The sequence below is a fragment of the Paroedura picta genome, chromosome 3 (genome assembly GCF_049243985.1).
Source record: "Paroedura picta isolate Pp20150507F chromosome 3, Ppicta_v3.0, whole genome shotgun sequence".
NCBI lineage: Eukaryota > Metazoa > Chordata > Lepidosauria > Squamata > Gekkonidae > Paroedura > Paroedura picta.
Window position 1 is genome coordinate 36,816,135 of NC_135371.1, and position 12,642 is coordinate 36,828,776.

A 12,642-nucleotide genomic window follows, 5' to 3' on the forward strand; every position below is an offset into this window, starting at 1 on the left:
TGGAGAGGATGCTTCCAACTAGGCTAAATAGCACCAGGAAGAGAAATTGCCTCTCCCTGTAATATAAACCAAACCCATATTTGACAACTCAAAGTTGCTCTGTACAGCTCAATTACACACCTGGGGATATGAACATCTGAACATGGGGAGGGACTGTGGTTCAGTGGTAGAGCATCTGCTTGGCAAGCAGAAGGTTCCAGGTTCAATGTCCAGATAACAAGATCAGGTAGTTGGTGGTGTGAAAGACCTCTTTCTAAGGCCCTAGAGAGCCACTGCTGGTCTGAATAGTAGACAATACTGACCTTGATGGACCAATGATCTGATTCGGTAAAAGGCTGCTCCATGTGAATACACACCTCCAGTATCATGAAGGACATCCTACATTCATTTATGACTCTGCTTATGAGCAGGAAAATTCAAACTGAATATGCACTAGGTCACTTAAACAATGGGAAATGGGTCACAACCAATGGAAATGTGTGCTTCTACCCACCCCAGTCCTTCTGGACTGGGTCACAAATTCTCCACAGAAGAGAAACCTCCCTTTAAACCAGGATGTACAAGTAGCTTCCATTTGGGCTTCAAAATTAATTTCTAGAGGAACCCTAATAAGCTTTAACCACACTGCTAATGTTAACAAAGGATTTGGTGTCAGTATTTGCCTGAATCCTGTCTTTTAACAATTGTTAAGCAACCGGGCGTATTGCACATACATCAGCCAAAGTAAACTTTCTAGTTAGGTCACAGAGTATCTATGTCATGATGGAGAGATATAGCTGTATATTCTGCCTTTAGAGCTTAAGGAAAAACAGTTACTGCATAATGAAATGAAAGTAAGCCAATCTGATTTATTCTTATTCTGCAAATTTCTGCCTTGAATCTCCTTCTGAATGTCCCTGGAGTTGCAAGGAGTCAAATCCCAAGGTTCAACTATCTCCTGAAATGAACAAGAACTCTCGTTCCTCCTTTTCTCGGCAGAACTATTGCTGATTTCTAAGAAAAGAGATTATTTATTTATTTATTTATTTATTATTGCACTTTCATACCACCCTTCCAAAGGCTCAGGGCTGTTTATATTATATTACCAAATATCTCACAAAAACTAACACAAAATAATTTCAATAATACCTTTTGTTAATCCATTAGAGAAATGGGGTCCATGTGTGTGTTGGCTTTCAAGCAACAAAACTCTCACAGGGAACACAAAAACATCTAAATCTCAAACACCAAACAAGGTTTGCTGGTTTATCAGCGACAGGCACAAGCAAGAGAAACTAGCTTCTCAAAAAGCACCACATCTTATCAGAATCCAACATGAGGCCATGGAGAGGTCGTGACTCAGTGGCAGAGCACCTCCTGGGCATGCAGAAGGTTTTAAGTTCTGCCCCCAGCATCTTCAGGTAAAAGCACCAGGTAGTAGGTGATGTGAAAAACCTCTGCTTGAGACCCCAGAGAACTGCTATTAGTCTGAGTAGATAAATGCTGGCACTGAGGGCCTGAGTCAGTATAAGGCAGATTCACATGAGTTATCTTTTCCTAAGACAATCTATAGATTTACACCTAAACAATCAAATAAAATGTGGCACTTTTGGAGATGGTTTCCCCTCTGGCTTGTCTTCACACAGTGCCTTCTCTTCATTTTTAATGGTTCCCAAGTAACTGACAACAGGCTGGATCCAGACTAAACTGACAACTTTCACTCATTCCTCTTCCTCCTGAAGACACCCCCACCCCGTGTTATTCTTTGGGGTCACCAATTCTCCTGGAGCAGAATTTGGAGACACCAGGGGGCTACAAAGACGTTCCATTCCACTGATGGAAAATTTACTCTGGATCCAACTCAATATTTCCATTTTAGGTTGCAGACAGGTTGCCCAATAAACTGAACATATTAAGAAGTTGTATAACTAACAGATAGGGCATTAAGTCAGTTTTCATTGGGTGCATTCAGGGTTTTTTTTCAGCAGGAGAAGGATACTTCAGATATGTTGCCCTACTTTTAGATATAAGAGCTGATATTGAAGGCACTTTGCAGAATACAATATAACTAGTACCTATCCTAGGTAGTTTAAGACATAAAGATGGAGGGAAGGATGGTGGAAGTGAGGATCAATGGGGAAGAATATGCATTCATTCCTGTTACACATGGGTAGATTTAGTTTCAGTAGGAAAATGGGATGAAGGGGTAGCCCCAAATGTGTAAGAGAAGATATGGGTTTTATTGAAGAGAGGTGCTGTATAGCAGGAGGTGATTTGAGAAGCAGTTCTAAGCAGACAGCATGGAAAACAGCAAAATTTTAGGAACGCTTAAGAGTGATAGAGCCAGGGAAGCAAAAACCATGGGCAAGATGTATCAGGATCAATGAGCAAAGAAATGGAAAAGCAAGACAATGAAGGCCTTTTAAGGCAAGGACTAAACATTTGTACTAGATCAGGAAGTGGACAGGAAACCAGCACAGAGATGTCACAGGGTCAGGGCAAGAGAATTGAATAATTTTGACAGTGAAGTCCTGGACAGAGGTGACAGCAGTGAGGAATTATGACAACTCTTTCATCCTGCATTATTGTTACCACTTTACAAGAGCCCTGATTTATTTATTTTTGTTTAGATTTTTATACCACCCTTACATATGGCTCCAAGCGGTTTACATAAAATATTGTAGAACATTTACATAGCACACATAACAATATAACAGATAACAATCATGATATAACATACCGACTAGAACAGCATTTCAACAAACAGTAACATTGACAATCCCTCGGTAGTTTCGACCTCTCAGTCTGGGGGGGAAGGGTGTCAGTTGGCCTCAAGCAAATGCCTGGTGGAGGAGCTCCCTTTTGTAAGCTCTGAAGAATTATGGAAGTTCAGGCAGGGCCCTGATCTCTTCAGGGAGCTCGTTCCACCAGATAGGGGCCAGGACTGAAAAGGCTCTGGCCCTTGTTGAGATATGATGTGCTTCTTTAGGGCCAGGGATCCACAGCCAGTTGGAGGTGGCAGAGCATAAAGCTCTGTTGGGGTATAGGCAGGGAGGAGGTCTCTCAGATACACTGGGCCCAGACTGCATATGGCCTTTAGGGTGATTACCAAAACTTTAAGTTTAATCCAGAATTCAATCAGGAGCCAGGCAAGTTCTTGGAGTACCGACTGGATGTGAGATCTCCATGATGTCTTAGTGAGAATCCTGGCCGCAGCATTCTGCACCAGTTGTAGTTTCCGGATCAAGGATAAGGGTAGTCCTGCGTAGAGCGAGTTGCAGAAGTCCAGTCTAGAGGTGACTGTCACATGGATCACTGTGGCTAGGTGCTCTGGGTCCAGCTAAGGCGCTAGTAGTTTGGCTTGGCAGAGGTGATAAAATCCCAGCCACGTAAGTTATACAATCATTACTGGGGAAACAGGACTTCAGCTTCTTGGGGAAACTTTTGGAGTCAATTGGGGTACTATGATGAACAGATCTGAAGTGGAATGTCACTGGCTAATTCTAATGTCAACAGAGATGAGGTTGTACCTCTGAATAGTGGCATATATCTCCTTTCATTTTAAATAATTATAGGCTACTGCTATATTAAAACTAGCTAGCTTTTGATATTGTCTGTATGAGATAGAACAAAACACTAACTGACACTGGTGGAGACGTTTAACATTAAAACTCTACAGATCAAGAGGAACAGTTGGTGTTTATACCCTGCTTTTCTCTACCGCAAGGAATCTCAAAGCCACTTTCCTTCCTCCCCCTACAAGAGTCCCTTTGTGAGGCAGGTGGGGCTGAGAAAGTTCTGAGAGAACTTTGATTGGCCCAATGTTGTATGTTGGAAGAGTGATTCTCCAGATTAGAGTCCACTGCTAACCATTACACCATATAGATTTCCAGTGGAAGGAGAACAGAAGAACAGCAAACCAGCATCTGAGTTAGAAAAGGCGAAGATGGTGGCAGTAGAAGAAATGTCTTTCAAGCCAGCCTCTTCATCTAATCTATAACCATATATATATATACATACACAAACACATATATAATTATTTTGTGTTACAGATATATACATACAACAAGTAGGGGACAGGTCCTTTTTCCCTTTCCTAAAAACTCCACAGCCTTTCCCCTTTTCCTCTTTCCTTCTTTTGTTCCTTCCTGCCAGTCAATTTTTGTCTGATTTCTCTTCAGTTTTCCCTCCTTCCCACCCTCTGGAAGGCTCTTCCCAGAAAAAGCCTGATTGAGAAGTGTGGCAGACACTGGGCTGAGTTGTGTGATGCCAGCCATGCTCGGTACAGTTGTGTGAAGTGGGGAAGCTGCGAGGACTTCTGAGAGTGTATCTCTTACAGGCCCATGTATCTCTTTCCTCTACAGTATTTCTCTCTTCCTCAGAGCCCCCACATCCTTAACTTTTCCTCTCTCCTCCCCACTCACAATCTTTCATCTCCCTCCATCATCAGCTATTTTTCTTTGATTAATTAATATCCCACCTTTCTTCCCATTAGGAATCCAAAACCAGCTTATATTTGCCTCTCCTCCTCCATACGTCAGGCTAGGGTTGCTAACCAGAGATTCAGAAAATTCCTGGATATTTGGGGTTGAAGTCTAGGGACAGTGAGGTCTGGGGTAACCTCAGTAGGGGTAGAATGTCATGGAGTATACCCTATGAAATAGACATTTTCTCCAGGGGAACTGAAGAATGCCAGAGGTTATGAAGATCAGATTCCAGGATATCTCCAGGCTCCACCTGAAGTTTAGCTATCATAGACTAGATTGAGAATACAAAACTGGCCCTATGCCACTTTGCAAGTTTCCACAGCAAAAGGGGGGGATTTAATCTGACTCTCCCAGATGCTATTCTGAAAATCTAACCAATAAACCTTACTAGCTTCTTTGGGGATACTGCTTTGAACAGGAGCAAGCACCTGGGCCTGAAAAGTCATACAACTAGTCTGGTAGTAAATTGGCATTGCTGGTGGTTGCTAGTGGACCTGGCCCCAATATGTCCACCCTCAAAGGCTAGAACAGTCTTGGTAAGGGCCCTGTCCCCCCTGACCTTTATTTACAGAAGCCAAGGCTAGAAATCTAGCAATACTGTTGTGGGTGCCTAGCGACAGCCAATGAGGGCATTTGCTGTTAAAACTGCAGGCACTGCTTCTGTTGTTTTGGGGAGAAGGGTTTGCTTCACAATGTGTGTATGTGTGATTAAGATTTTAGATTTTTCAGCAAACCTGAAGGTTTTCTCAGGTTCATTGAAAGGGCTGGCTTGTTTGTTCATGGCTTCAGGCTCTGGATTTAAGTACCCATGGATTTACCCATGTTGAGCATTACATACATTGTTATCCCTTATCTCTGCTCATTCACAAGTCTATTGTTAATTTTCTTGTCAGCTTCAGCATTTCTCTTGCCAGTCTGTTCATGTAAAGTAACCTAATAATGCATGAATTAGTGAAAGGATATGACACATACACACATGGACTTAGGTGCATGGGGTGGGGGTGGGGTGCTCCAACGTTGCTGTTAAGTATTGCCAAGTATTGCCAATAGTATACTAAAATTAAACAGATAATTATTTAAATTCCTCTGGTCATGGATATGTTCTTTCAGGGATTATTGCAGTTAGTACTACAACCATGCAGCTTAGGAGGCTTCTCTCTAATAGCAACCTACTGAGCAATAGGTGCTTGGCAACCAGGGCACTCTTCCATCCTCCCCATACTACCCAGAGACCAACACTGGATCAAATACAGACAGACTGCAAGATGGACAACTCAATCTTCTTCTTATATTGAATATATTAAATGACAGGGTTCCTCATATCTCACAAGGCTACAAGTTGGCAGCTGCAAAGATTCTTTGTGAATAATTCCCATCTCCAGATGCTGTGCAAATGGCAATCAATGGGGAGAGTGCCTCAATAGCTGAAAGAATCTCCTCAAATGCTATGGCTTACTAACTAGCACCAAGCAACAACATCTCCCCATAGTCTTGTGAATTATGTTAAGCTTCCCTGCAACTGAGAATGCTATATAATTCAAAAGGACAAAAAGAAAAAGGAGAGTTCAGTTATGGAGACGGAAATTTGTTTCCCAAGAATCTCAGAGCTGTGTATGTGTTTTAAAGAAAGAGGGTGCACTGGAGAGCGATGGGGGTGGTCTGGGGCTTGGGGACTAAACCCTGGGGGGGGGGGCTGAGGGACCTAGGAGTATTCAGCCTGGAGGGAGGATGTTGAGGGGGGACAGGATTACAATCTTTGAGTGCTTAGGGGGTGGTCACTTGGGAGAAGGTGGGGAAATGTTCCTGTTGGCAGAGGAGGATGGGAGCCACAGTAGTGGCTTTGAAATATACATTGAGAGGTACTGACCAGATATCAGGAGGGAGTTATTCATAGTCAGAGTGGTTCAGCAGTGGAGTGGGCTGCTGCGAGGTGGGCTCCCCCTTGCTGGCAATCTTTGAGTTGCAGATGGACAGATACTTTAGGTTGATCCTGCACTGAGTAGGGCATTAAACTAGATGGACTGTATGGTCCCTTCCAAATCTATGATTCTATTATTCTAAGTTTCTAGTGCTTATGCATGGGGATTGTAGGGGCAGTGTAATATTAGAGCAATGCCTGATATAACCTGTAGGCCACCTGGGACTTAAACAAAGATTTTCTTATCTGCTATAGAATGATAGGATTGTTTATGCATGTACGTGTAGTGGCCATATGAGTTCATCCAAACAGCTATAGGGACTGGAACCTCCCTACATTTCTGCAGGCAAAAGGAAGAGGGCCATTCTCGCCAATTTACCCCTCCTGTGGCAGTCCCAAACACCCCATAAAATGCTGCTCCTGGGGAGATGGGGGAACCACCAGGATTAACTCAGATGGAGAACTGGAGGTCTCTTATTGAAGGGAGCGGTCAACAAATCTCTGCCCCCTCCCAAGACCATGCAGAAATCCCAGCAGAATTCAAGCATAGTTTGCTACCATGTCCAGATAGTTGTTTAGGCACCAAAGCAATGACCATACTCCATGCTCCCAACACTATGCAAATAATCGATCATGAAAATTCACCACTCCTCTCAGATGAGTAAATCAGCCTATGACTTCCCCATGTACAAAACCTTCCTCTGTTTCTGTAAGAAAAAAACTTGAAGAAAGGTTTATGATTAATAAGATCTTCAGGTCCAGATCCAGAGGATGATAGAATTGCTTCCAAATAAATTATTAAGGACTGGAATTTAAATTACATGGTGAAAAGTTTTGATTCTTTCTTTTTAAACAGAGCCAACAAACGTTTTTATTCGTGACCTTCTGATCAAACTATGGGACGGTTAAAAACCCTGGTGATTCCCTACTTTATTGATAATTGATGTGCTCGTTGCTTAGCTATTTCAAAAATGCTGACGAACTCTAAAGAAAGGACACATAGAATGCCAGTTTGCTGCACACCTTAAAGCTTCCCTCCCAATAGACTGTCTGCAGGGAGTGCATTTTGACCTAAATGTAGTGATCAGCAGCTGATTTAGAACAAAAGAAAACCTTTGCAGGTGTTTTGGCAAGAAGCTTTTATTTTTCAAGAGTTTTTATTTTTCAATTAAAAATATCTGGTTATAGGCTCAAAACCCTACTAATCAAAAGATGCCTACTATTTAAGATTTCTAATCCAAACCTCCTATCCAGATGATCAGGCCCTCATTTTATTTCTCCCCAAACATATTTTTGAAAACTAAAGACATAGACTGGTTGAACTAAGTTGTCTGCATGCCCAATACGCCTAGTATTCATTTTCCCCAAAAGGCAAAGTATAACACAAAAGAATTAAAGCAAGGGGGAAAAATGATTCAGAACTCCTTTGTTCTTTGCACCACACCAGCCATGCCTCATATGCTGAAGCAACAGCAAAAGCTGCCTTCTACTTTACCAGGTACATCCCTTGGCTAGGACCAAAACATTATCATAGCCCAAAAGTACTTCTCCGTGGGTTCTATCTGGACTTGCTTTTCCACCAGTTCACATTCTGATATAAATATATGATAATAAGATCCCCTTTTCCCTCACACCACACATGCACACTGGTGATTAAATCAAAAGGAAAATACAGCAGCAGGCTCACCCAAGTCCCAAAGCAAAGGCTCTGGTTTTACAAGCAAAGAGAAAAAGGAGAGCCCAATGCCTGCCAGTTAACAGTTTGTTTTAAAAACCTTTTGTGTCTGTCAAGAGGGAAGAACAAAAGGCAGAGCGGTTTTCTCTGGCACACAGACCCCCGCCCACCTCTGCACAAGCAAAGACTGTACTGATCTGCAAGAGAAAAGTGGCACAAATGAGCATAGTTTCACAAATCCAGCTGGGAGAAGCAACCTACCTTTGATAACTGCCTTCTGAGGCTGAACCGCTGGACCATGGTCACCCTTGTTCTCCAGACAAAGCAAATTCAGCAAGGGGTGGGGGAGAGAGAAGGGAGGGAATAAAGACTGACAGCTGTCTAACACAGTCTCAAGCAATACATCCTTCAGTCTGCCAGACGGACAAGACCAAGGAAATCCCTCCTGTTCTTAAAACTTCCAAATCAGTTCACTGTTCTTTAAATTAAAAAAAAAAAAAAAAGCCCGTAACACATGCAGGCAGAGACAGAAGCAGGGAGGAGGGGCGGAATCCTGGAGCTGTCCGCGCTGTGCCAAGCTTTTTAGCACTTCCTGTGAGTCAGCTGTGAGGGGTCCTGACAGATGGACCACCCCCCTCTCTAGATCCATTAGCTAAACATTACCAGGAAGCCACCTGAGCCTTAGAAGGGAATGACTGGCTGCTCTAGTTAGTGCAGGGTGGGGCTAGCAAGCATGTGCTTGAAGTGCCGGTAAGGAGGTTTAAACAGAAGCCAAAATAATCCTCACAGAGACTGAAGCAGCACACCCAGCCTCTTGCGGGTGTTGGGTTTGTTAATACATACACCTCTCTCACCGTTTCTTCTACATGTCAAAATGTGATCCATTCAAAGCTGGGCGGGAGAGAGGGGGGGGAGGACACAGAGGGTTAAATTGGCTGAGAGGAAACACACTCCTACTCTTGGGCTCACCAGCTGCAGGACTGGGGCTAACAGTGCTGGTTACACATTTCCTCTTATTCATACAGACAGACCTCACCTCTTCAGTGACTGGCAGGTACAGGGAATACATTCTAAAGCAATGACATCAACTTTGTTGGAGTCCTAAAACAAATGAAGGGTGTTTGTTTTGCTCTGAAGGACTAGGAAGCGGGCCAATGATTTATAAGAAACGGAAGCCTGTCTGAAACACCCAACAGAAGCCCAAACACCACCATATCAGAACAGCTGAAATAAAAAGTTATTTTACCACTCGTCAGTTTAAATCTTTCCAGTTGATTGTCTCCTTGGCTTGGTATCATAATGTACTTCAAATCGTACTTAAACAAAACCTCAGCTGGGAAGTGGAGTTCATGGATTCATACTCTGACCACATACATGCCCTGAAACCCTGTCCCAGGGAAAGGAGGCATGCAGAAGCAGAAAATTAGTTCACTACTTAACATTATTGTGGGAACACAGGTTTGTTTGGGGGGAACGCAGTCAGAACAGACTCAAAGCACAGGCTTGATGACCCTCTCATGCAGAGAGAACATGACTTCAGTAGGATGCGCATTAGAATGGCGGCTACTTGACAGTCAGACCCACTTTCAGGCTCCACAAGTGCACACATGCATACAGCACACACATCTCTGAAGTACGAGTTAGGCAGGGTCATTTGCTATGTGTTTGCATAAGACATCACGGAATGGGGCCCAACCTAGTCAAAGCCCTTAGGCGTTCATGCAATACAGCAAGGGCTTTCAAAGCCCAACAGGATAGCATCTTTAACTCATTCCCTGCCACATGTAGCTCAGCACCTTCAAGAAGGGTCAGATTTTTTTTGCTGCTGCATCCAGTGAGCTGGAAGCCTGGACAGGAGGAGCTCTGGTCTTCACACAAGGCAAAAACAGTTGCCAGTCACCACACCCTGGAACAGCAGCAGAGCACCATGGGAAAATTTCCCTCACTTTGTGCAGGGAATGAGGCAAGACAATCTGAGTCAAAGGGGAAAGACTCTTGTATTCCATAGAAGTGAAGTAGTGTGTGGAGAACACACACACAAATTGTGCAAACTAGTCTGGAGACCTTGCCTCTCACTATCCTGAATAAGGCCACATCAGAAAGGGTACCTGACTCTGATGCTTCCTTCCAGTCCAACAACCCCAAAGTAGCAACACCCCACATACAGTTGATGGCTTCACAATGGCCCATTATGCACGAGAGTATAGCGCTCATTTGGGGTGGAATGGCGGCGACTAAAATCACCGATAACACGCGGTGCTGGCTGCAACCGGCCGCAGATTCGGTGCATGCCGCCGAAAAAGCCGCGTTAGCGAAACGTGGAAGAAAGCGGAGCTTTCGGGTGACCGGGGCGCAACCAGAAGCACCCCCGGGGTCGCCGTGTGCATAATCGGTTACTCTGGGTTTTGCCGCCGTTGCGTCCTGTCCCGTGCATAAGCGGTTTGCTTCACTTCTTCTCCCTCCGCGTTTTCCATGTGACCTGAAATCGCCGTTTCAGCGGCCGTGCATAATGGGCCAATGAGGTGGAAACTGTACTGCAAGGTCAGGCCACCCTGAATACAGAAATCGACACCCCCAAAATGTGCTGATATTTGATTCATTTGACCTGATTTGAAGGACTTGATACATAAGCCAACTAAACGTGGTGGGAGAAAGTGCTGTCCAATCACAGCTGACTTTGATGGCTTTTTAAAGGGAAAGACCAACAGAGGTGGTCTATTGTTGCCTGCCTCTGGGTAGCAACTTCCTAGAGAGCCAGCTTGGTGTAGTGGTTAGGAGTGCAGACTTCTAATCTGATGAGCTGGGTTTGATTCCCCACTCCTCCTCCACATGCAGCCAGCTGGGTGACCTTGGGCCCAACACAGCACTGATAAAGCTGTTCTGACCAAGCAGCGATATCAGGGCTCTCTCAGCCTCACCCAACTCGCAGGGTGTCTGTTGTGGGGAGAGGAAAGGGAAGGCGACTGTAAGCTGCTCTGAGCCTCCTTCGCATAGAGAAAAGCGGCATATAAGAACCAACTCTTCGGGGCTTTCCGCACCGGGATCCTTGTAGCAAATTGTTTGCTGAACGAAAAATCGCCATTTAAAATAGTGGAATTCGTCATTATGCATACCTGCCTTTGTAGTGGAATCCAGTTGCGTTTTGTATCGTTTCCCACAGGCTTCCGGTCTCGGCAAAAATCGCTAGAAAGGAAGCGCTATTGCCAAGCTCATCCCGCCTCTGGCTGTCAAGCAGCCAATGGGCGGCCGTTAGCATGCTCCCAAACAGCCCCTTTCCCTTTAAGAAAGTTAAAAAAAAAAAAAAAACACCAGTTGCAACGAATCTGTGTTGATTCGTTGCAACGGAGAGACCCATCCAGCTTGCAGGTGTGTTTGAGCTGCCGTTTCATCGTTGCCACGCTCCTCCCGAGTGAAACCCCCCCCCTCACGGGTGCGATTTTCGGCCGAAAACAGTGTGAAAAATAAAGGGAAAATACATCAGCAAATGGGCTTCTCTGTTGTTTGTGCTTAGTGACTAAACAGCTCTGGGGAGGGACTGAAGCCGGGGAAGCCTCTAAACGGAGGCTCGCCGGTGCGTTGATTCCCGCTCGCTCAAAGAAAAAAAAATGGCGATCTCTTCGCCGGAAGATCAGAGGAGAGAGCCAGGGGGAGGGACTTTGTAGAAACCACAACAATGGTAACGCACAGAACTTTCCCGCTAGTGTTGCAGATTGGTTGCAGGAGTGTAGCGCTTTCCGGAGGGTGAATCCACTTTTGGGGATTTCCCTGAAAGCGCTACAACGAAGCGCTTTTTGCGGATCGGTTTCAGGTGTGTGGCAGATTGTCAACGACGTTGTGCATAACGGCAAATCAGTAGCGTTTTCAATTGGCAACCATTGTGCGATTTTGAAGGAGTGCGGAAAGCCCCTTCTTCTTCTTACTGGTCTCCCATCCAAGTACTAACCAGGGCTGAACCTGCTTAGCTCCCAGGAGCTGACAAATTGGAGCTAAATAACTGTGTATAAATAAGACCTTTTGCCTCAATTTCAGAGCTGTAAAAATATAGCTTACAGAACAATTCATTTTGTCATGTGACTTTGCCATCCAGAGGCTTTATTAAATACTTGAAGCAAATTACTGCTAATATTACAGAACAGAGTTGAAGAGTAGGTTGAAAACATCACACAGAATGCAAGCTAATCTGGTAAACTATCACCCAGAGCAAAAAATGCATTTTGAGGGGAAGCTGATGGTTATAAGCAGGGTTTTTTTTTGGGGGGGGGGGGTTGTTATGGTAAAGTTTACTGGCCTTGGTCCCTTGGGAATTCTTTGAAATCTTTTTTATTGTATAAGGCCTTTGAGGGGGCTTTTTATTTTCTGCTGGTAGTAATTCTATAATGCTTTTGTCAGACATTATGGGTTCATTTTTTGGAGTCCAGTGAGCTATTGTGGGGGTGGGGTGGAGGACACCTTTTTGCTTAAATGATTTTCTAGCTGCTTAATCTAACCCAAATGTTACAGCCTAAGAAAAAGGGACAGCGTGTATATGTACTACAGCAAGCCTATGAATTAATGGCCTCTAAAACATCCTGTTAACAGCCTTG

At 44.3% G+C, this 12,642-nt stretch overlaps 1 protein-coding gene and 1 long non-coding RNA gene across 6 annotated transcripts in view; one reads left to right on the forward strand and one right to left on the reverse strand.

Moving 5' to 3' along the window:
• The window catches only part of TMCC1 (transmembrane and coiled-coil domain family 1), a 165,613-nt gene that overhangs the window by 83,430 nt on the left and 69,541 nt on the right, over nt 1-12,642 (reverse strand). Inside the window, exon 1 of one of the 5 annotated variants that reach the window (XM_077325318.1) lies at nt 8,321-8,658. The exons of the other annotated variants lie outside the window; for them this stretch is intronic. Within the exon in view, the coding sequence (XP_077181433.1) occupies nt 8,321-8,359 (39 nt within the window). The 5' untranslated portion in view covers nt 8,360-8,658. Of the gene's footprint in view, nt 1-8,320; nt 8,659-12,642 lie in introns of those variants that run through there. 5 annotated transcript variants of the gene reach the window in all.
• The window catches only part of LOC143831838 (uncharacterized), a 41,314-nt gene that overhangs the window by 22,269 nt on the left and 6,403 nt on the right, over nt 1-12,642 (forward strand). The window lies entirely within an intron of this gene.